A 24,399-nucleotide genomic window follows, 5' to 3' on the forward strand; every position below is an offset into this window, starting at 1 on the left:
TGTCCCAAGGTCTTTCATTGAAAACGCAGATTTCAACTGCCCTTTAAGAGCATCTACAGTGCTTCTTTTCTTTGCAGCTATCAACATATCGTCTACATAGAGCATAAGAATGATTGGGCTGCCATCCTCATCACGTTTGGTATACAAACAATGGTCTGCATAGCTTCTTTTGTAACCATGTTTAAGCATGAAGCGATCAAACTTCTTGTACCACTGTCTACATGATTGTTTCAGCCCATACAAGCTTCTATTGAGCATACATACCAAATGTTTCTTGCCAGGGATGACAAAACCCTCGGGTTGCTTCATGTAAAGCTCTTCTTCCATATCACCATGCAAGAAAGCGGTATGTACATCCATTTGGTCCATTTCCAAATCAAGAGTAGCCACTATGGCAAACAATACACGCAAAGTGGTCATCTTCACAACAGGAGAGAACACCTCCTGAAAGTCTATGCCCTTGGTTTGAAAATATCCCTTTGCCACAAGCCTTGCCTTATACTTGGATTTTGCATCAACAGTTTTGATTTTAAACACCCATTTGTTAGGAATAGCCTTCCTTCCTTTGGACAATTCAACCAAATCCCAAGTATGATTAGCATGCAAAGCTTTAATCTCTTCCTGCATAGCAAGCTCCCACTTGTCGCTGTGCTCACATGTCTTTGCCTCTTTATACGTAAGAGGCTCTCCCTCATCTGTCAACATAATGTAATGCAAAGAGGGGTCATATCGACTCACAGGCCGTCTTTGACGAGTAGACCGCCTCACCCAATGATCCACATTATCCGGCAATGGGTTTACATCAGGTGGCACGACAAAATCATAAAAAATGGGCTGTTGTACATCATTTTTAGCACCATTTTCAGCATTGTTTCTTGTCTGCAAATGCCCTTCAAGAGCCTCAATTTGCTGTCCAACATCATCTGGCTCAAACACCACTGGATCATCTACATTTTCAGCCATTTGTGGTGAAACCGGCCTGTTAATCCAAAAAGGGCGGTAGACCTTAGACTTAAACCTCATTTGCTTTCACCCATTTAATTTGTCGCCCACTTTACTTGTATTTTCAAGACACAACAAAGGGAAAAGGGATACAGGCTGCTAGATTGCACTTGTATGAGAAGACTGACACCAGATTGGCCCCTAACTTAGGCGCCCCTTTCGGTATTTCTTTATTGTTTAAAAGAGGGAATAAACGCTGTGGTTCCCTACAAGCTTCCCTGCACAAGCTTGGCTGAATTTCAACTGTTCCGGCCCGATTTCGGCAGCATAACTGTACTAGGACCCTTCACAGTCAGTATTCCCACGCATTGAATGACTTTCCCGACGCATACAGACACTTTGCAAAACTTGGCGAGAATTCTCTGTTTTCAGCCCCGAAAATGCGCCAGATCACTTGTACAGCGGTCCTCTCGCGTCCCCGAACCTCCTGGGGATATTAGGGTCCGTTTAGGGCCAAAAGCCTAAACCTGCAAAAATACACAGCAGGCTGTAATTTACTGTTTCGGGCTCCGTTTCGCGTGCTGGTCGCATCCGTAGCAAGTCCTCGAGCTCCCGCACGTGTAGGGCTACTTGCCCTTTGAATGGGACGAGATTTCGGACGTGAAACCTCTCCGAATCACCTGTACCTGCGGGGGATTAGCCGCTAGCTAATCCAGTACTTGTGCAAGAGGCTCTTGCCTCGGCAATCGCGCATGAACCCACACAACTGTACATTGGTCAATTGAAAAGCCCACTAGAGGGGCATAACATACTGCCATAGAGGAGAGAGAGGGCAGTGCGTAGCGTGCAGAGCATCACTCCTGGCACTGCACTGTACATAAGAGGGAAAGGAAGCACTCCATAGCTCTTAACCTGTGACAAAAACTGCAAATCAGCCTCCTCTCTCATTTTAGGCGCCCCCTTCTTTGGCCAGGAGTAGCAGAAATGCTCACAGAGTGACACTTCGCCCAGTTTCCGATTTTGGCAGCAGAGCAATAAAATGTTCCTCTTGTCATTTCGGAGGTAATGACGCGAACACATTTTCAGGTCCCAAAATAGCAGTTCCCTAAATTTTAGGAGATGCTGCCATTGTATCTTTCTAGGTCATCTGACCCTCTTTGTACATTGCAGCCACACCAAGAACTGAAATGTAGCTCCTGTAGCAAAGGATTCCACTTTGGCTAGTCAATGACCCCCCTTTGGCTAACCATAGTCCTTGTCTAACCTTAGTACTCTCTTGCCCTCAGGCTTGGACTCCCTCTGAACAGTTCCACAGTAGCTATACAATGCAGGGCAGTTAGATTTCCCGAGGGGTGCTTCCAAAAAGTGAAAATGAATAAATAATAAGAAAGAAATCAACAAAAAGGATAGATAGTAGTCACACGCTGGTGACATACCCCTCTCTTGAAATCTCAAACCTCCTCGTTTGCATCTATGTCGTACATGCTCACAGTCAACACTGATGTATTCAACACGTGTCGACGCATGTACGACACATACATGCTCATTGTCAACCCTGGTGTATTCAACACCTTGTCGATACATGTATTGCCTGCGTGTGAACCCTGTCCCAATGACATAGTGGTAGCTTCGCACTCTGCCATTGCTTTGAGTCACTAACTTTCCAATGACAAAATGGTATCTACACATTTTGCCACTGTACACGTTGGACCCAGTAACACTTTCGAGCATACCCAAACCGACAGTTTAAGAATGCAGTTACACATGTACCCTTTAATAGAAGCAATTACTGTATCCTTGACAAACTGACAAGAAATACTCACTTCTATAGCACGAACCAAAGTTTTGGACATTCCATAAGAGCAATTGCCAAACTGACAATCTGTACAGCTCTAAGATTCATGTAATAGGTATTTTATTTGAGCTCACTTTAAATACCATGTACATCATTTCTTTCAGAAGCCATTGTCACACTGACAATCCATGTAGCTTTGAAACTCAAGGGGTCAAGGTAGGTTGCAAATCGAAGGCTTCAAGGTAAAGTGATAACACAATTGGTGACTCTGCAAGTTCACCTTCTTCCATCCACTTAGAATCCATTGGTGGATAGTTCCTGAACTTCACCAAGTAACGCCTAGCAACCTTGCCTTTCACTTTCCTTTCTTTGTGTGCCAAAATCTGTTCAGGGACCAAGATCTCGTCAAGTTCCTCGACTTCCGGCTGATCTTCAGCTGGCATATCTTCTGGCACATCACCCACATAGGGTCTGAGAAGATTCACATGAAATGCATTGTGAATCTTCCAACTGTCAGGCAATTTCAGCCTATATGCAACATCACTGATTATGTCGCATACTTGAAAAGGCCCATAGTAACGCATGCTGAGCTTTGGAAACAGTCTTTCCTTGCCCTTCATCTTCTTTAACCTTGCCTTTTCAAAGCGTAGAAGCACCCAATCACCAAGTGAAAATACCACTTCACGACGGTGACGATTAGCTGCTTTCTTTTGCTTTGCCTGAGTCTTTTCTAAGGCCACTTTGACCTTCTTGTACATTTCATCCATGTCCTGAACATACTTATCTGCTTCAAATATCTTGTCCTTTGTATGCAGTATGGGAGGAACTTTCTTACCACCTTCAACTATCTCAAAAGGTGCCTTGCCAGTTGATGAATGCACTGTGTTATTGTATGCATACTCCACCAATGGCAAATACTGCTCCCACTTTCCTTTATGCTCTGACACATAGCACTTCAGCAGATCTAGGACAGTAGAATTTGCCTCTTCTGACTGCCCATCTGTTTGAGGATGAAATGACGAAGAGAATTTGAGCGTTGTGTCCATATTCTCAAACAAGCCTCTCCAGAACAAACTTGTCATGCGTGGATCACGGTCGCTAACAATCGATTGTGGCATGCCATGATACTTGAAAATATTGCTCATAAACAAGCATTCCATTTGATCGGGCTTTATCTTCTTCCTGACAGGAATAAAATGAGCCTGCTTGCTGAATCTGCAAATGATGGTCCAAATACCATTGTTTCCTGTCTGCGTTCTCGGAAGATCAAAGATAAAATCCATAGCAATACTTTCCCATGGTTTATCTGGAATAGGTAGTGGTTGCAATAACCCTGGTGCCTTTTGCCTGTCAAACTTGACCTTCTGGCATATTAGGCATTCTCGCACAAAGGCATCCACATCTCTTCTCAATGTAGGCCAGTAGAAGAATGTCTCAACCGCTTTATCTATAGCATTGATACCACGATGCCCTGCATACGGTGGGACATGACTCTCTTCCATAACTTTGTGTTGCAATGGCTTTGTGACACACAATCTGCCATGCATCATCATGAACCCATCTTTGAGAAGATAGTGTTCATGACGTTGTCCATCCATTAGCTGCTCGAAGACCCTTGCAAAATCTTCATCATTTGCATACTGTCCCCTCATATCATCAAGTTCATGATGATAAGGAATTGACACAGCTGAAATTTGTGGCTTCCTTGACAAGGCATCGGACACAACGTTCTTCTTGCCTTCCACATGCACAATCTGAAAGTGGAACATGGACAAGATATTTGCCCATCGCATATGCTTCTCAGATAACTTTGCCTGTGTTAAGAAGTATCGCAAGGTCTGGTGATCCGTTTGGACAACAAAATCTGCACCTAGCAGGTAATGTTTCCAACTTAAGAGCGCATGAATGACAGCATGCAGTTCTTTTTCATAGACTTGCATAGTCTTTTCTGGCCCTTGCAAGGTTCTACTCTCATAGGCTACTACCCTGCCATCTTGTATTAGCACTGCACCAATGCTACTACCACAGGCGTCACACTGGACCACAAATGACTTCCTAAGATCTGGCAACACAATGACTGGATCTGAAGTCATCTTTTCCTTTAAGAGATTAAAAGCTGAAATCTCTTTTTGTGTCCATCTAAAGGTGACTGCCTTCTTTTGAAGAGCATGTAAAGGTAAAGCAATTTCAGCGAAATTTCGGATAAACCTTCTGTAATAGAAGCATAGTCCCAAGAAGCTGCGGACATCGCGCACCGTCTTCAAATCTGGCCATGACTTGATCGCTTCAACTTTAGCAGGATCCATTCTGACACCATCCTTTGAGACAATGTGTCCGAGAAAATGAATCTCTTCCAGAAAAAATTCACTTTTCTTTGCATTGATGAGCAATCTATGGCTGCATAGCTCTTTGAACACAATGGCCAAGTGATACCTATGTTCCTCTTCATTCTTTGAGTAGACTATCATGTCATCAAAGAATGTACCGACAAACTGTTGGTGTGGACGGAAAATTCTGTCCATCATCCTATTGAACGTAGCAGGAGCATTTGTGAGACCAAAGGGCATCACTAGAAATTCGTAAAGGCCAAACGTTGTTCTAAAAGCAGTCTTGTGCACATCCTCTGATCTAATGCGGATCTGATGGTACCCACTCTTTAGATCTATCCTGCTAAACATAGCTGCTCCTAATTTGTCCAGAATATCATCAATTCTAGGTATAGGGAACCTATTCTTGATGGTATTCTTGTTCAGTGCACGGTAGTCGATGCACATACGCCATGAGCCATCCTTTTTCTGTGCCAACAACACTAGAGAACAGAATGGAGATGAACAAGGCTGAATCAGCCCCTTTTCTAACAGCTTCTGTACTTGGTTCATTATCTCTTTTTGCTGAGCCGCACTAACCTCGTACGAAGGCTTATTTGGTGGACTACTGCCTGGCACCAAATCTATTGCATGGTCCTCGGGTCTCTCTGGCGGTAATTGAGACGGTAATGAATTGGAAAAACAGTCACTATACTGTTGTAAAAACATTGACCTTTCGTTATCTAACACAGATAAATTTGATTCATCACAATCTGACACTTCACGTGCAAAAACCAAGTACGCAGAAAGATGCTTTTTCATTACAGAAGTAATAGCAGAAGCTGATACAGTGGGAATAGACTCCCCTTTAAGCTTTACATCTAGAATGTGAGTCTTTCCCCTGCTCTGTACAGTGATCTTTTTGTTGTAGGCATCCATGATTCCCTGTACACGAAACAACCAAGGAATACCTAGCAACACATCACATCCGTCCAGTGGCATGATGTAAAATTCTTCAGCATCTACATAGGACTGGATATGTAGGCGCAACTTTCCGATGATGGGTGTCACAGCCTCTGTATGGCCAGGACATGCCAAACCTGCCTCTGCTGTATACCCCATCTCTTCAGGTCCGATTCCCAACTTTGAAGCCAATTCTGGGGAAATGAAGTTGGCTTCGGCACCTGGATCAAAGAAGATAAGGACTGTTTGATCCCTGACCTTTCCCCATGCTCTGCAAAGCTCACTTGCATCTGAATTTGGCTTGTCGCCCACCATATCTGGCACTAGACCAGCCATGGGCTTCTTTCCTTTCTTGTCTTCCTTGTCTTCAGAATCAGCTGGCCTTTTCTTTTGAGGACAATTGTAAGCAATGTGGCCAGGCTGCTCACAGATAAAGCATTTGTTCTCTGACCTCAGGACCTTCTTTTACTCTTCCAACTTGCGAGGAAAACGTCTTTTCCATTTCTTTGCTGGTGCCTTTTCTGATTCAGTCGTAGCTTTGCCTTTCCCTGCGTTGGCTGGCTTCTGAGTCCCTTTAGGAACCTCATTGGGAACGTGCTTCTTCGCTGAATTTTTCTTGGCCGATCCTTCCTTAACGTCAGTATTAAATTCACAATCTTCTCCCTTGAGCAAACCATTGCCAGTGTTTGCTACCTCGATGAGCTGCGTCAAAGTAGTGACTTTGGTCTTCGTGCAGTACTTTCTCAATCCTTTGGGTAAGCCACAACAGTATTTTTCAATCTGTTCTGTCAATGGCAGAAACCTATAGGAAGTTACTGGAAGTAGAGCTTTCTAAAACTTCCGATTGTAGTCATCCAGATTCTTGCAAGTAGCAGCATTAAGTTGGTGCCATTCTATCATGACATCTGCTTCAAAGTCATCAGATAACCATGCTGTTGCAAAAAACTGCTTGAAGTAAATCCATGTTGACAGAGCTTGCCCTTGCAGCAATAAAGTTGTCCACCATTGTCCCGCATTCCCTGTCAAGAAAGTGGCTGCCTTGCGGACCTTTGAAGCCTCTGTAAAGTTTTCCCCGGCATAGGCCTTGTCAAACTGTTGGAGGAATGAGAGAGCCTTCTTCGTGTCATCAAACCTTGTAAAGGTCGTGAATGTCACACCTTTGCCACCTTCTTTGTACGGAGTTGGCTTCTCCAGCGGCGTTAAGTTGTCATATGGAAGTGACTGAAACATGGGAACACTGTTAGGGTTCATCTGTGTTCCTTGGCCGCTATTAAGTTGACCTGGATATGCCATATTTGGCTGTTGATTTGTAATTCCAGCCATACCAAAATTTGCCTGTAGCATCCCAAATTGGCCTTGAGTGCTTTGAAACCCTGGTTGCATGCCAATGACACCATACATGGAGTTAGGCATCATCGTTTGAGCACCCCCGAACACTGTTCCTGGCGTGTAAAACTGATTTCCAAGTGCATGACCAGCCATGCTCTGGAATACCGATCCACCTCCAAAATAGCCAGGGTGTACTGAAGGTGGTGGGAAGACTTGTTGCATAGCCTGTAGGTTGCTTCCCTGCCCATTAGAACCAGCTATAGGCTGGTGAAAAAGTGGCTGGCTAAACTGGTACAACTTGAAAGACTGGCATCTCAACCACCTGTTCTTGCACCTTGGGCACAGGTTGTGGAGACTGCATGTTCTCCGTCAAGTGTACATGTGTTTCCATTGACTCTGCAGTATGAATCACCTGTGCTTGAGCCTTAACAAGCTTTTGAATATGGTCCAGTGACCCAACTTGCTGAGACGGAAGAGGAGGTTGCAGAAAGGCTAAGAACCTCGGGTTCTGTATAACTTGTGTGAACATAGCCACAACAGTAGCCAACTGGGTCCTGAATATATCATCATCCGTCTGTGGTGGTCTTGAAGACTCACCCACTTAATGTGTCTGTTGACCCTGTGAGGAGGAAACCTCCTCAGTCACATCATCTGGTCTGTCAGCCATAATTGCAATTCCTTGTGTTTGGTCTATGATCCCCTCTGTCTTCAAGCCCAAACTGACCAAGGCTCACTTCTATGGGAAAAACTGATTCAAATCCCGGCGATGGAACCATGAAACCGGCCTGTTAATCCAAAAAGGGCGGTAGACCTTAGACTTCAACCTTATTTGCTTTCACCCATTTAATTTGTCGCCCACTTTACCTGTATTTTCAAGACACAACAAGGGGAAAGGGATACAGGCTGCTAGATTGCACCTGTATGAGAAGACCGACACCAGATTGGCCCCTAACTTAGGCGCCCCTTTCGGTATTTCTTTATTGTTTAAAAGAGGGAACAAATGCTGTGGTTCCCTACAAGCTGCCCCACACAAGCTTGGCTGAATTTCAACTGTTCCGGCCCGATTTCGGCAGCATAACTGTACTAGGACCCTTCACAGTCAGTATTCCCACGCATTGAATGACTTTCCCGATGCATACGGGCACTTTGCAAAACCTGGCGAGAATCTGCAGTACGCTGAATTCTTTGTTTTCAGCCCCGAAAATGCGCCAGATCACCTGTACAACGGTCCCCTCGCGTCCCCGAACCTCCTGAGGGTATTAGGGTCCGTTTAGGGCCAAAACCCTAAACCTGCAAAAATACACAGCAGGCTGTTAATTTATTGTTTCAGGCTCAGTTTCGCGTGCCGGTCGCATCAGTAGCAAGTCCTCGAGCTCCCGCACCTGTAGGGCTACTTGCCTTCTGAATCGGACGAGATTTCGGACGTAAAACCTCTCCGAATCACCTGTCCCTGCAGAGGATTAGCCGCTAGCTAATCCAGTACCTGTGCAAGAGGCTCTTGCCTCGGCAATCGCACATGAACCCACACAACTGTACATTGGTCAATTGAAAAGCCCACTAGAGGGGCATAGCATACTGCCATAGAGGAGAGAGAGGACAGTGCATAGCATGCAGGGCATCACTCCTGGCACCGCACTGTACATAAGAGGGAAAAGAAGCACTCCATAGCTCTTAACTTGTGACAAAAACTGCAAATCAGCCTCCTCTCTCATTTTAGGGGCCCCCTTCTCTGGCCAGGAGTAGCAGAAATGCTCTCAGAGTGACACCTCGCCCAGTTTCCGATTTTGGCCAACGGGGCTAAAAATATCTCAACTGGCGCGTCAGTTGACTTGGCAGCAGAGCAATAAAATGTTCCTCTTGTCATTCCGGAGGTAATGACGCGAACACATTTTCAGGTCCCAAAATAGCAGTTCCCTAAATTTTAGGAGATGCTGCCATTGTATCTTTCTAGGTCATCTGACCCTCTTTGTACACTGCAGCCACACCAAGAACTGAAATGTAGCTCCTGTAGCAAAGGATTCCACTTTGGCTAGTCAATGACCCCCCTTTGGCTAACCATAGTCCTTGTCCAACCTTAGTGCTTTCTTGCCCTTAAGCCTGGACTTCCTCTGAACAATTCCACACTAGCTATGCAATGCACGGCAATTAGATTTCCTGAGGGGTGCTTCCAAAAAGTGAAAATGAATAAATAATAAGAAAGAAATCAACAAAAAGGATAGATAGTAGTCACACGCTGGTGACATGTGGTGCATCCTGAGGGTCAAAAATAGGCCTAATAGGTGGTTGGTCATACTGAAATTTCACCCTTTTATGGTCATGCTTTGAGGCACAATTATTTTGAAGCAGCCTTGCCTCATTAAAAACAACATCCTGGCTGCGTACAACCCTTTTGAGCTGAGGTAACCAAATCCTGTAACCCATTTCGCCTTCTTCACCATATCCTATGAAGAGGCCTTTAATGGACTTCGCATCTAGTTTACTCCTCAACTCCGGTCTTACACGCACAAAAGCTTCGCAACCAAAAATGCGTAAGTGATTATATGAAGCAGGCTTGCCAAACCAAACCTCTTCAGGGATGTCAACTTTCAGAGACATGTGAGGGGATCGATTGCATATATGCACTGCAGTTTTCAAAGCTTCTCCCCAAAATCCATGAGAGAGATTAGCTGTGGACAGCATGCATCTCACCTTCTCACAAAGTGTCCTATTGAATCTTTCAGCCACACCATTAGAAGAGGGGCTGTATGGCACAGTAAGCTCCCTCTTAATGCCCAAATTTTCACAAAACTTGTTAAATTCAACACTTGTGTACTCCCCCCCATTGTCTGTACGCAAGCATTTTAGCTGTCTACCAGTTTGGGTGGTCACAAATGCACGAAATCTCTTAAACGCAGCAAAGGCTTCATCCTTAGACTTGAGCAAATAAACCCAAATTTTCCTAGAATGATCACCAACAAAGGAGACAAAATAACATGCACCACCCATAGACTTAGTAGGCATGCTACATACATCAGAATGTACAAGATCAAGCACACAAGATTTATGAGAGACACTAGAGTAATAAGAACGCTTTACTTGCTTGCCATATTGACATTCATTAGAAAAGTCAAGCTTTGTGCCTTTAGCATCAAGCTTGTTCAAAGTACAAAGCTTAGAAAGGCCCTTTTGGCTCATATGGCCAAGCCTCTTGTGCCACAACTCCATGTGAGAGTTAATTTCAGCCAATGCAATAAACTTGCCTAACACGGCCTTTCCATGCATGCAGTAAAGTGTCCCTTTCTTTGTGCCCTTTACAATCATCCTTGAGCCTTTGGTCATTTTCCATGATCCTCTCTCAAACAAGATGCTGTAACCATGCATATCCATCTGACCAACAGAAAGCAGACTCTTCTTGATTCCCGGCACATATCTAACATCATGCAAGACAAGCTCATTTGTGCCATCTATGGAGAGATGCACAGTGCCAATACCCTCAATGGAACATGCATGATTGTTTCCAAGGTATACATGGCCACGCTTGCCCGCATCAAAAGTAGAGAAACACTCCTTGATAGGAGTCACATGAAATGAAGCACCGGAATCAACAATCCAAGTCTGGGACAATGCATCATCGACAATCAACAAAGCATCAATAAGATCACTCTTGGTGATCTGCATGTCCTGTGAATGAACATTTAGAGAGGCATCAAAGTCATAAGCATCATCATCTGACAAAGTGGCACACAAGATGTCCTCTACATCTGACAGCTCCTCAATTATGACACTAGAAGCCACATTGGCCTTCTCTTTGTCCTTTGAGCTATCCTGTGCATCTGCCTTGACTTCTTTCTTCTCTTTCTTTTTGTCTCCACCATTCTTTTTCCTTTCTAACTCAGCTTTATAGTACCTGCAATCGGGTTTCTTGTGACCTTTCCTACCACATTGATAGCAAGTTACATCACCCTTGCCTTTGCTTGCATTTTCCCTTTCTTTACTCTTACTCTTACTCCTTTGTGCATAAGCATTCTTCTTTTCTCTCCTGCCTCTTACCATGTTGGCAGAGCTGCCTCCCTCTCCACTTGCTTTCCTCCTGATTTCTTCATTCAAGATAGAACCCCTAATACCATCAAAGGTCAAATTGGGGTTATTGGACAACGAAACCATCAAAGTTTCCCTTGACTCAGGTAAGGTCATAAGCAAGAAGATAGCTTTTAGCTTATCATAAAAAGGGGGCAAGCCAGAATCCTGTAACTGCGACAAAGTACCAGCGAACAATGACAAGTGCTCTGCAGCGCTCTTGGACTCGTCTAGTTTCATGCCAACAAGTTTTCACATCAAGTGCACCTGGTTGACAGGCGTTGTATTTTCATACATTCCCTTCAACTTCTCCCACACATCAAAAGCAGTCGTGAGACCTTTCACATCAATGACGGTCTCATCTGTCATGGCCATTTTAATGTATATAACGGTTTTCCTGTTCATGCTAACCCATGCTTCATCTATCATATTCTGTGGCTTCACCTGTTCAAGTGCCCCTTCGCAATCCTTAAGAAATAGGATTCTTTGAATCTTGTCTTTCCAAAGATCAAAACCTGTTCCATCGAACCTCCTAATCTCGAAGAGATTCTTCACATCCCCAAAGATGAGGCCATAGTTACACGAAATAAGAGAGATAATACGCTGAAATTTTGGGCAAAATTCGCAAAAATCGGAGTATAACCTCACAGAGATGTGCACTACAGCTCCAAATGGTCACAGGAGCAATTTGGGGCAAAGTAGGATGATTTGGACACAAAATTCAATTTCTGAAATTTATGCGCAGAAAATTTCAGTGAGCGAATTTGTGCTCGAAAACAACAAATTTAGTTGTTTTTAACCTCAGAAGACATACATAAGGCTAATACACAGCCTTTAGAAGCATGTAAGCACAAAAGCTCCAATTTGTAGCATCAAAATTGCATGAAATTGAGCCACAAACAAAATTTGTCAAATGTGCGTAGATTGCATCAATTTGCACCTTCCCGAATGTAATCGCACTATAAAAACACTTGCAAAAACTTGCGTAAATCTGAAATTTGCTTAAAACACATGTTTTGGAGCTTGTTTTTCGGCAATTTCAGGGTTTTCGGGTAGCGGGGACTTAGCGAAAGTATTCCCACACCTTAATACATCATTTGCAAAACCTGTATTTTGTTGTCATAACCTGTAATTTCCTGTTTTTGACCTAATTTCAGCTTGTTTTAGGTCAATTTTGGTTGCTGGGAGCTCTCTAGTGTCCGAGGACGAGTCCTTTGGCGACGAAATTGCAAAATCTCGTGTGAAAGTTGACCTTCTTGGCTGAAATTGAGCGTTTGTAGGTTTGGGGACAAATCCTAATCGGGCTCTGATACCAGTTGATGAGCGCGCGGCGGTGTGTGCAAGTGAAAGAGCACGTGAGGAAGTGCAGTGTGTGTGCAGAGAGGGGAGGCGAAGGCCAGCAGGAGAGGAAGCGCTAGCAGAATAGAGAGGGCTCACGTTTTTGGGGAAAACTCAATAAGTGAGTTTTGGGTTTTCCCACTTTTATTATAAGTGACCTTTAAAAAATGTGTCGAGGTTCAATATGAACTTGGACAAAGTATAAAAATGTACAAAAAGGGGTTATTTAGGCGTGTAACCCAACATGGTAACAGTTTATTTAGATTCCATAGCCTTTTGCTATTAGACGATACCAATTGGCGGGCACATGCCCACGTCAAGCTCTCGCCTTTGCAGATTTTCCTTGTCCTTTTCACCGCTGGTGGCTTTTGGTGGTTCAGGTTTTTGATATACAATTGCAGAGTGTGTTTTTGGTGAAGTGCCTATTTTTAAGAGGCTGTTGTCATCCTCTCTCCGCTTAGCTTTCCATGGCATTTTTTTGCTCTTTGAGAGGTTTTTCCTTGTCTTTAGTTTCTATAGTTTGCCCTTGTGGCTAGTTGTATGCAGTTCTTACAGTTCCCAGTTTGTCGTCTTCGGGCTAGCTTTGTAACCAGTGATATACTTGCCTTGAGGATCAACACCATTGGGTGTTTTGAGGGATTTTCAAGTAGTAGAAATCAGCCTCTTTTAGAGAGAGAGAGAGAGAGAGAGAGAGAGAGAGAGAGAAGCGGGGGGGGGGAGGGGGTAACTGTTGGAAGGTTTTTACACCTTGATGTCCAAACTTTCAAAACAACTATTTCCCAAAGTTTCATTTTAGGCCAAGGAAGGAAAAGGCGAAATTCCGCCGCCGCAAAACTCTGGATAACCACCTTTTTTTTATATAAACTTTCGGTCTAGAAATTGAAAAGAGCGAGTTGGAGGCAAGGGGAAAAGTGAAACTTTGCTCCAAAAAATCAAGAAAATGTGTGCAAAGCTTGGCAATAAGGTGAGGGGCAAGGGGAAAAGGCCAAATTCCGCCCCAAAGTAAATATTATAAATGCCTCAACCGAAGTATGCCAATCTATTTATTTTTCGTATGTCTCACATTTCTTTGAACATTTCTCTCTGCTAAATATGGTGTTAATTGTTCACAGTTATTTAGATGTTCTTGTCTTTGTTCCACTAAATTTGCTTTGTTTTTAGTCTTGTCACTTATTAAGTTATTTGTTGTTAAAAACGACACTCCTTCCAAATATCAAGAAAAATACTCGATAATCTTTGCAACTTATTAAGTTTGTTTTTATGTTTTCTCGTTTGGATTGTCGTGTAGTAATGGTGTATTTTTATGTGTCCGCAGGTCGTTGCTGGTGCTCTTCTTGGTTGCTTTATAGCGTTGCTGTTGCATATGATGTCAAGGGAGGGCACAGTCTGATGAAGCGTTGCCATAAATGCACTGCAAATTTTACCCTGCCAGGGAGTTGTATTCTAGTTACCAAATTTCCACTTTGGGAACGATTAACTACCGCTATCATTCTATTTGCAGAGCAGCTGCAAGACGGGCAGTGTGAGGTCTTGGAGGATGGGTGATACTTCTTAATTCTGCCTTGATTTATTACCCATTGTTTTGTATACTATCATATATTCCTTGCAAGGTTGATGAGAGGTTTGAAATTGGTGATTGGCATCTTCTTATAGTTATGTGAAGCAACAAATGCTTCCATAACTGAACGAATTCATGCGTTTTTATGCAGTTGTGGACCTGCTTTGTAGCAATAATTGAGAGTGATCAAACACTACACTTGCACACAAAAGCTGTATAGGAATCAATAATTCTTACCCAGCTCTTTCTCTATTTTATAATTTGTCATCCTCTGTTTTCCTTTCACATTTGTGCTGAATCAGGGTTAGGGTATTTTGCCTCTTATTTGTGGGTGAAAATATGAGCTACCCTTGAAAAGATTAGTCTAAAATGCCAAGAATTTTATGAAATCTTGGAAATTTGAAGGGCAAGGGTGCCCGTCCAAATCAACCCTGGTATTGATGACATACATTTTACAAATGGGATAATTACTCAGCTTCATCAGAAATTTGATAGCCCTCGCTAGATTTTCTTCTTTGTCTACCTTATATAGTGGGTCTTGAAGAAAGGCACCTAACACCATTTTCTTCAACTTGAAGTTGACCAGCTAAACACCATAAACATGGGGAGGGTGGCTTGTTAAGTGCTACATCTAGGCAACTTCTGAATTGTTTTATTTTACCTCAATAGTCTTTGGTTTGGTACTAAGTCCTAGTTGGCAAGTGAAGTAGAATAGCAATTCTCAATGTCCTACTAAAGATAGTGTACATATGCATAGTTATAGATAGAATATGTGAACATGTAATTGAGGTTGTTAAAATTGTAAGCCTCTTGTTAAAATTAAATCATAATAATCTAATGCTGACTTTCTATGATAGTTTGAAGAAGATTGCATGGAGTATTTTTGGTGGTAGGCACTTCTCTTGCTTCGTTATTTGTGCAAGAGAAATGGCATAACTATGTTTCTTGTTTTTCCTTTTATGGGAGTGCTTTGTTATCTAATAGATGGCTTATCGTCATGGACAAGAGGGCCTACGTAGAGCTAACGATGCTCCATCTTTATTGATAGGCATTCCATGCACCACCTTCACATTGCCTTTTGATGTTCAAAGAAGCTCTCAGAGGTTGATTCCATTACTTGGCAAATACTCTATGCTAAAAATGGTGGTGGTGTAGCTTGTGATTGTCCTAAGTGTCGGGTATGATGGAAAACTTGAATGAATGTGGAGAAGAGCACACTTGTGGTGCTAATTTGGACTTGTTACACCATATAAGTATGGTTGGAGTTTAAAGGTCATGTTGCCTCTGTGTGACTAAAGTAACAACATTGTAGAGAGAGAGAGAGAGAGAGAGAGAGAGAGAGAGAGAGAGAGAGATTTTATTAACTCATAGCATGTGAGGTTATTTTAACACTCTTTGAAAGCACATAATATCGATCAATTTGTATAGGTGAACCAATTGAGATGGCAAGCGTATTGTGCATGATCAATAGCATCACCAAAATTGAGGTGATGCAACTCAACTACTTTATGCATTCAACAATTGGCTTTATGCTAGACATATGCAGCTAAGGTTGCGAGAATGAATTACAACCCACTCTTGTATGTGCATGCCCAAGTCTCAAAATAGGGCATTCACCTATATATGCTACCTCATATGCTGCCACAATTGCACCTTGGTACTCTTACATTTGTACTAGACAATGGAACCTTAGGATGCTTCTTGCTAAACACTAGGCACATGTGATGGTGGAAGGCACATGAAAGCTTGCGAAATTCCAACTAGGATTTGCATCAAGTGCATCTCCTTATCCATGCCATGCTTCCACTTTACATCTCCCATAGCATCCTTTAACATGTCGGCTCTACATCGTCCTCAATCTTTGTCATATGAGCACAAAGGCAAGGCACATGGCTATTTGACATGAGTTGATGCAAAAGGATTCTCATTTGTAAGACTTGGGGTCTTGGATCGCAACCATCTTATTTCCTCCTCATTTCCTTCTTACACTTAAGAGTCTTTATAAAAGATATATCATTGACTTGTGCTAGATATCTTGAAGCTTTACTTATGGGCATTCCAAACTCCCTCTTGACATTGCATGCTGGGGGTTAAGGAAGCTCTTGCTAAAAAATGATTTTGGTGTAGCACGTGATGTGTCCTAAGAGTTGGGTATGATGGAAAACTTGTACATGTGTGGAGGAGAGCACAGTTGTTGTGTTGGTTTAGACCCACTTGGCCATATAAGTATGCTTGATGCTTCAGAATTGCAAGTTCATGCTACCTCTACGTGACTCAAGTAGCAACATTGTTTGAGAGCTCAAAAAGCAAGAGAGAGAGAGAGAGAGAGAGAGAGAGAATGAATGAGAATTGGAATAAAGGGAAGCCCAAATTTCTTGAGGATTGCTTTAGTCACATAGAGTGAGAGAGAGAGAGAGAGAGAGAGAGGGAGAGAGTGGAAATTAGAATGATACGGGGAACAAAACTTTTGAGGATTGCATTAGTTACATTCTCTCATAGTGTACAATTGAAAGTATTCACAGGCGGAGGCCGGAACCTTTTGAAGAAGGACGTGGGTCCAGCCAGTCTCTCAGGGGAGGGCGAGGAGAGAGAGGCGGAGCGCCACCAGGGCCTGGAAGAGGGAGGCCAGTTGCGAGCGGAGCGCGGTGACACACGCTCGGGCTTCTTGCGAGCGCTTGTGCATGCTGTCGATTCTCTGCCTCAGATCCGCAGTTGTAGCCTGATCTGCATGAGCTGGTCCGGAGACGGTGGCGTAGATGGAGGCGGCGGCAGAGTGCAGCCCTTGAAGCTCGAAAAAGAGAGCGCTCATGTCCTCCTGCTTCAGGTCACGCTGCAGCTGCCACAGGGGCCCACCCCACATCGTTACCGTCGCTAGGCTACTGCCGCTCTTGCAGCTGGAGGCGACGATCTTGCAGGCGCTGCGGACGGCGCCAGATGATGATTTGAGGGGGGGAGCGAAGGTTGCGATGGCGGAGGCCAGCACTAGCAGAGATATGAGCAAGGTGCCATCCAAGGCGTGATGGAGGGTCTGTGCTGCGGGATCACGTCGACAATTAGATGCAGGTGCCAGCAGCTCGCGCTTGGCCGCCAGCAGCAAGGCCGCCTGCGCCTCTTTGATGGGCCTGTATTGGGCACTGCTGAGCGATTGAAGGCCATCTAAGCACGGCCGCAGCCGCCGTGCTGCTGCCAGGCGACCAGCTGCTCTGGAGGCCTGTAATCCTCGGGCGCTCTGAATTAGCGCTGCCTGAAGGGAGCCAAGCTGGCGGTCCACGTCGTCTGCCATCTGCTTGAGAGAGGTGCAAGCGTCCAGCAAGCTCAGCATCTCATCGGCGCGCTGATTGGCCGGTGGAGTCGCATGCGCATTCTTGAGAGCAGAGGCAAGAGCGGAGTGGGTGGAGAGCGTGCAGGCGCAGGCGTCCAGCAGCCAATTGAGATGCGCGCTTCCTCCCTGCAGCTGCAGCTGCCCGACCCGCTGTGCCAGGTCGGCATGGAAGCTGCCCATGAGTAGCTGCACGTCACCTGCACCTGCGCTTGCTGTTAGTTGAAGGGGGGCAGTGTTCTTCATGCGGAATGACTGTACTCTGGCCACCAAGGCCAGAAGGTTGCCAGCGCCCATTTTTCTGCTGATCTTATCGACTACAAGGCTACAAGCTGATGATGATGATGATGATTCTGCTCAACGCGGTGCTTGGGAAAACTGGTTCATCAGCACACACATTTATATACCTAAGTAATGGTGTGCTAGCTCCTTATAATTAGTAAAGGTGAAGGCTGGCTCCACCCTTTTGCTTGTGTGTATGCTTTAGTCATCTTGCTCTGGATTTCAGTCGATCCTCTTTACGTGATTTCACCCATGTGCGAATTCTTCTGCTCACTCACGCCCATTGCATTTCCAGATTTTGTTTTTAAAACCTTGTCCAAAGTGTATACACAACGGATTTGTTTTCCCATATGCCAAAAATAATAAAGGGCACTAATATTCTCTACCTATCATGAACTTTCCATCTCAAAAGGCAAGGCCCCATCCTACTAAGCTACTCTCTTTTGTTTCTTGAGAGGTGTCCTCCCCCTTCCTCTCTCTCTCTCTCGTCTCACTGCTTACCTCTTCTCTTCAGGCAATCCTCTCTCTCTCTCTCACTCACTCACTCTCACACACACACACACACACACACACACACACACAATGATCCTAAAAGTCTTAATGCTTTTCTCTTGATGAATTTTGCATGTGATACTTCTTTTGCTTAATTTTTTACACCTAAAGTGATTGCACTACTTACTTTTAGTGTGAGTAACTTAGAATATTTTAATCTAATACTTTCTTTAAGGCCGATGGACTTGAAGACATGCGTCACCATATCCCGTGACTAATTTTGCATGTGATTCTTCTTTTGTTTTTTCTACACCTAAAGTGAATTGCACTACTTAGTTTTAGTGTGAGTAAAGAATCTTTTTACGTGAACAAAGAATCCAACCGTTGTAAAAGATCTAAGATATTGAATGTCCTAATTGAGCTCTTAATTAGACCAAAGGGCCTATAAGCATTTAAACTTGTAAAGACCGCTGTTTGTTTCCACTTTTTGTTAAGCTTTTTCTTCATCTGTTCTTCTACTCCCCCCCTTAGGCTTAAAGTGCATGTATATTTGACTAGCCAGAAAAAAAATCTCACAAGTATTAAAAGTCTTAATGCTTTTCTCGTTGTGATGAACTTTGCATGTGATTCTTATTTTGATTTTGTACATGTGGAGTGATTGCACTACTTAGTTTTAGTGTGAGTAAATAATCTTTCAATGTGAACAATTTGCACACATGGAGTGATTGCACTAGTTAGTTGTAGTGTGAGCAAAGAATCTTTTAATATGAACAAAGAATTTGATCTGTTGCAATATCTAAGATACTGAATCTCCTAATCAAGCTATTAAGTAGACCAAAGGGCCTATTTAAAGCTGATCCCATCATCCCAAATCCTAGATTGCACCCTTTGCTACATAGTACTAGCTTTGTATGATCATCATGCTTTATGTTCAATGTCAAACTGAGAATGCCATGCAAAGAGAATTCTTATGCACTATTTTTCCAAGGTAAGGCAAGGTCTACTGTTCATGAAGACAAAAGCTCGCCCTCTAGATGGCTTGAACTCAATATCTTTTTTTTTTCCGATTGGTACTCTAACAAACCTTTTCTAAACACTTGGAGAACCTACTCATGGAAAATTTTAATGGTAAAATTGAATGTATACTTTGAAAGTTTTTACTCTAGATTTTGTAAGTTTCACCTTTAAATCTATAATTATAGGTAAATTTCAAAATTTGTAGGTGGGACTCCACTAAACCTAGGTTTGTTTGCGTTCCAAAAGCAAGTCTATGTCATGGTGGAAACGTTTTTTGCTAAGTTATGAACGATGACATGAGTTTTTTATGTGAATTATCTCTCTCCCCAAAACTATACATATGTTAATGCTTCCTATTGCTTTACCCTATTTTTTGCATGTGATACTTCTTTTGCTTTTCTACACCTAGAGTGAATTGCACTACTTATAAGTTTTAGTGTGAGTAAAGAATCATTTAATGTGAACAAAGAATTTGATCCGTTGTAAGATCTACAATATTGAATCTCTTAATCAAGCTATTAATTAGGCCAAAGGGCCTATTTAAAGATCCCATCATCCCAAATCCTAAATTGTGTTAGGTAAAGGAGGTGTGCCTCACTGTGTTTTGCCCGTGTCTGTCGGCCGCTCACATTTATCTCCTTATTCTTTATACATACAAAGAATAAGGAGCTCTCACTCATTCTCACATTGTTTTCATACAGTGAGATTTGGGAGCTCCACCCACATCCTGTGTTCTCTCTCTCTCTCTCTCTCTCTCTCCCTCTCTCTCTCTCTCTCTCTCTCTCTCTCTCTCTCTCTCTCTCTGTGCACATGCACCACATTCGTGCACTCACAATTGGTATCAAAGCTTTGGCGACGCACGTGCGACGGCTTCCGGGAGAGACGAAAGTGACAGAGCTCGGCTATGGCAGCTTGAGCTCGACGGCGGTGGATACGGCTCGACGGTGGAAGATCTCAGCTAGCTATGTAAATTCAGCTTGTGTAGCAAGCCATTGCTGAATTTTGCAGAGAAAGAGCACAAACAAGAAGTGTTGCAGCTCGTTTTTGCTATTTTTGGCTCCCGAAACAGTGTTTTTTGCATATGTCCGTCACATGGAGTCGAATGGATATGATCCACGAGTTTAGATTTTGGTTTTGACACATTCCGGACGTGATGGTGATGTCCATTTTTTTGAAATTCTGCTCTGAATTATAGCAAGTGTAACAGTAGTAAGTTTTTGGTATTTCTCTCACACCCGGACTCGGATACATGTGATCTAGGAGTCTACCCTGAGGTTTTGGTACGTTCCGAACGTGCTGGTCATATTAAAAATTTGAAATTTTGAGCACTAAATTTTTTGCTGCAGCTTGTCAACAATCTCGACATATCGAGGTTTTGCAGTTTGATTTTTACAGTGTAGAGAGTGATGCCGTTTGCATCTTTGGCTATGTATGGCACACTGTGGTGCTATTTGAGAGAGAATTCACCTTGTTTTTGTGTATGAAAGTGATAGTTTCAGATGTGACTTTCGGATCGTCACACACGTAGATGCGGTTTTATGCGCATTGTTTAACTGTGTGAGACATTTTAGAGAGCTTTTTTAGCACGGTTTTGTGCAGTTTCATGCTATGTATGTATGATGCAGATACAACTTGAGCTAGCCATAGCTCACAGTAGAGCAGGTCTACAGGTTTGCAGTGTTTTTTGGATAGGTACACGTCCATAGAGCTACTCGGTGAGCTAGTTTGCCACGCATTTGGCATTGCATGTAAACCATTTAGGATTTTTCTATTGAGATAGTGTCTATTGTCATGCGTATTTGGTGAGATTTTTTTTTCTCAATTTTCAAGAAAAACTCTACCGGATTTTTCTCAAGATTTCTTTCCATGGTTTATGCGTATTCACAATTTGCTCTTTTGATGGTTTAGTGGTCGAGTTGACTCCCACTCTTGACTCCCACTCTGTTAGTTATTTACAGTTTTTTTGGCTTGTGATTTGCCTTGAGTTTTCACTCATTTTTCAAAGGAAATTCTGTTCATTTTTTCCTGTCTTCTCACCATAAAAGTTTGCAGCGTTATGCCATCTTGTACAGTGGTCGATATATTCCCACTTTGAAAGTGATCGAGTGTTTACTCTCACTTTTGATAGGTTCTGTCAATTTGAACACGGTTTGGCATTCTTGTACCCACTCTCGCAGGAGTGAGGATTAGCATATGCTTGTGTGCCTAAAGACAGATAGTCACAGATTTCACAGGTTTTTGTAAATAATTGGAGGTAGTTTCTCTTGTGAGACGTATTTTGAGCTAGTTTGCTCTCTACTTGCGTATATGGTTATGTGCTTTACGCTCGGTTGAGCAGTTTGTCCCAGTTTATGTTTGCAGAGTTTGCAAATTATGGAGTTGTTTTATACATATGTGAGCATTGCTTTTGAAGCGATTGATCATGCTTTTAAGCATCGTGTAGTGGTCGAGTTACCTCCCACTTTGTTTACCATAGTTTTGACATGGATATGGAGACGCTTCAGGTTAGAGGCAGTTCTCGCTCACGATCGCGATTGACATGTTGGCACTGTGGCCACAATGGGCATATTAGGCGTCATTGCTTCAGGCATATGAGGTAGCGGAAGAGGCAGATGCATGGTGCTACTATGAGGACATATGTTAGAGAGTATGGATGTGACGAGCATGTCACTTTTGAGTTTAGCTTGCCTTGAGACTACTTTGTGTCTTGGGATAACACATTGTCTACGCGTTTTCTACTAGACAAGCATGCAGGTTTTTACGTGACGCTACGTCGTGATTCGTTTTCTCTTTCTCTAGTGGGAGACTTGGTTATGTGTAGTTTGCTGATGGTTCACCATATGACATAGAGGGTGCTGGAGATGTATGCATGCCTTTACCTAGCGCTGCATTGCTTATGCTACGAGATGTACGTTATGTACTAGGACTTAGCCAGAGTCTCATTTCAGTGCGTCAATTGTTGCAGAGTACTGGAAATTATACACTGCTTGGAGAGCAGACATTTCAGATACATAGGGGATCGTGATAGCCAAAGGTGCTAGGAGTGATCCGGTATACCCTTTGCATATTTCTGACACACGAGATGGTGTAGTCTCTGTGTATTTGCTGCCATGTTTAGAGCAAGAGACGAGGCATGTCTCTTTTGCGGATGTCCTACATGGAGAGCAAATTTTGTCTTGTGGTGTCGTTCACGCAGATAGTGGTATCTCTCGGGATGCACAGCTTGGTCAGTCATCAATTGAGGTGACATCAATTGAGCCACATACCAGTGCATTGTTCTATGATGCATCTGATACGTTTAAGGACGGTAGTGTCCTTCAGATAGCTGTGTGTGATTGCAGTGGTGCTGATTTTTCAATTTTGTAGTCATTCTCAGTAGATATGCGTTTGCTAGATGATGATGCATAGTCAGGTGGTTCCTGATGAGGATGCATATGGCATTGAGGTTGCTGACAACAGGGATAGGTTGGTACACATAATGCATGTTTTTTTGTCTTTCGGGTCTCTCATGTCTGACCTTTTGGTCTCTAGATCTGATCTTGCTTATGCGGTTGGTGCATTTGCAATGGGATTTGTCAGTTGTGAGATAAATGACACTAGCATTGTGCATTGTGGATCCATGCAGGTCGTCTCACTCAATACCTGCATTAGGAGTGTCATCATAGCTCTAGCCCAAGTGGTATGCATGTTGCATTTACACTAGAGCGGTTATAGAGCGAGCCAGTGGGCATAGGTTGAGAGCCGTCTTCTCTCAGCTTTTGTATATACTAGTTGTAGGCTAGTCTTCTTGCCACTTATCGGCACACAGCCTGCAGTGGGAGAACCTAAAGGCAATGTGCCTTACCGTGCTTTGCCCGTGTCTATCGGCCAGTGTCCGACTACCCACATTTATCTCCTTATTCTTTATACATATAAAGAATAAGGAGCTCTCATTCATTCTCACATTGTGCTCATACAGTGAGATTTGAGAGCTTCACGCACATCCTATGTTCTCTCTCTCTCTCTCTCTCTCTCTCTCTCTCTCTCTCTCTCTCTCTCTCCTCCTCACTCTCCGCACACGCACCCCATTCGTGCACTCACAGAATGCACCCCTTGCTACATAGTACTAGCTTTGTATGATCATCATGCTTTATGAACAATGTCAACTGAATGCCATACAAAGAGAATCTTATTGCACTAGTATCCCAAGGTAAGGCAAGGTCTATAAAGACAACAGCTCACCCTCTAGATGGCTTGAACTCAATATCTTTTTTTTTGTTATTGGTACTCTAACAAAACTTTTCTAAACACTTGGAGAACCTACTCATGGAAAGTTTTAATGGAAAAATTGACTATATACTTTGAAAATTTTTACTCTAGATTTTGTAAGTTTCACCTTCAAATCTATACTTATAAGTAAATTGCAAAATTTGTAGGTGGGATTCCACTAAACATAGGTTTGTCGGCCTTCCAAAAGCAAGTCTATGTCATGGTGGAAACCTTTTTTCCTAAGTCTTGAACAATGACATAATTTTTTAATGTGATTTTTCTCTCTACCCAAAACAACCATTAGTTTTGCAATGGTTATTTATACATATGTTAATGCTTCCTATTGCTTCTCTAAACGAAAGAATAATGAGCATCTTTTTGTGAGCTCGACAGATGAGAGCAAGAGCCACCCTTTAAAGATGCCAAAATGAGATGCCAAGCGACCCAATTAAAGAGAAAATCCTAAAGTTGTAAAGGCCCCCCTACAAAAGGGATTCTTTTTATCATTTGTAAGGGATTTTTGGAGCCCTTTTGAAGTTGGTAGAGTATGAGTTTTTGATAGGGGGTGTGCCTGTCAAACCTTTGTGTGTTTTTTCATGAGAATGGACATTGTGATGGCATTGCAAGCTCTGTAAGTGTTTTCTTGAAGCAATATCAAGCCATTGCTGCCTCATTTTGTGTCATTTCCCCTTTCCGCCCTTCCCTTTCTCCTGCTCTTGTGGTATCCCGTGGTGCTAACAATGCGGATGTGTAT

The 24,399-nt window shown here is 43.1% G+C and overlaps 2 protein-coding genes across 2 annotated transcripts in view; one reads left to right on the plus strand and one right to left on the minus strand.

Moving 5' to 3' along the window:
• Nucleotides 1-14,539, plus strand: part of LOC147440995 (uncharacterized) — a 60,053-nt gene extending 45,514 nt beyond the window's left edge. Inside the window, exon 5 of the mRNA XM_086482767.1 lies at nt 14,045-14,539. Coding sequence (XP_086338893.1) covers nt 14,045-14,119 — 75 coding nt within the window. The 3' untranslated portion in view covers nt 14,120-14,539. The remainder of the gene's footprint in view (nt 1-14,044) is intronic.
• Nucleotides 14,540-16,741: 2,202 nt separating this feature from the next.
• Nucleotides 16,742-18,014, minus strand: LOC147440996 (uncharacterized). Its single transcript, XM_086482769.1, has one exon. It carries the CDS (start codon nt 17,901-17,903, stop codon nt 16,857-16,859), a length of 1,047 nt encoding a protein of 348 aa, XP_086338895.1. The 5' UTR covers nt 17,904-18,014; the 3' UTR covers nt 16,742-16,856.
• Between the last annotated feature and the right edge of the window lie 6,385 nt (nt 18,015-24,399).

The sequence above is a fragment of the Adiantum capillus-veneris genome, chromosome 15, assembly GCF_014529385.1.
Source record: "Adiantum capillus-veneris isolate H3 chromosome 15, ASM1452938v2, whole genome shotgun sequence".
NCBI lineage: Eukaryota > Viridiplantae > Streptophyta > Polypodiopsida > Polypodiales > Pteridaceae > Adiantum > Adiantum capillus-veneris.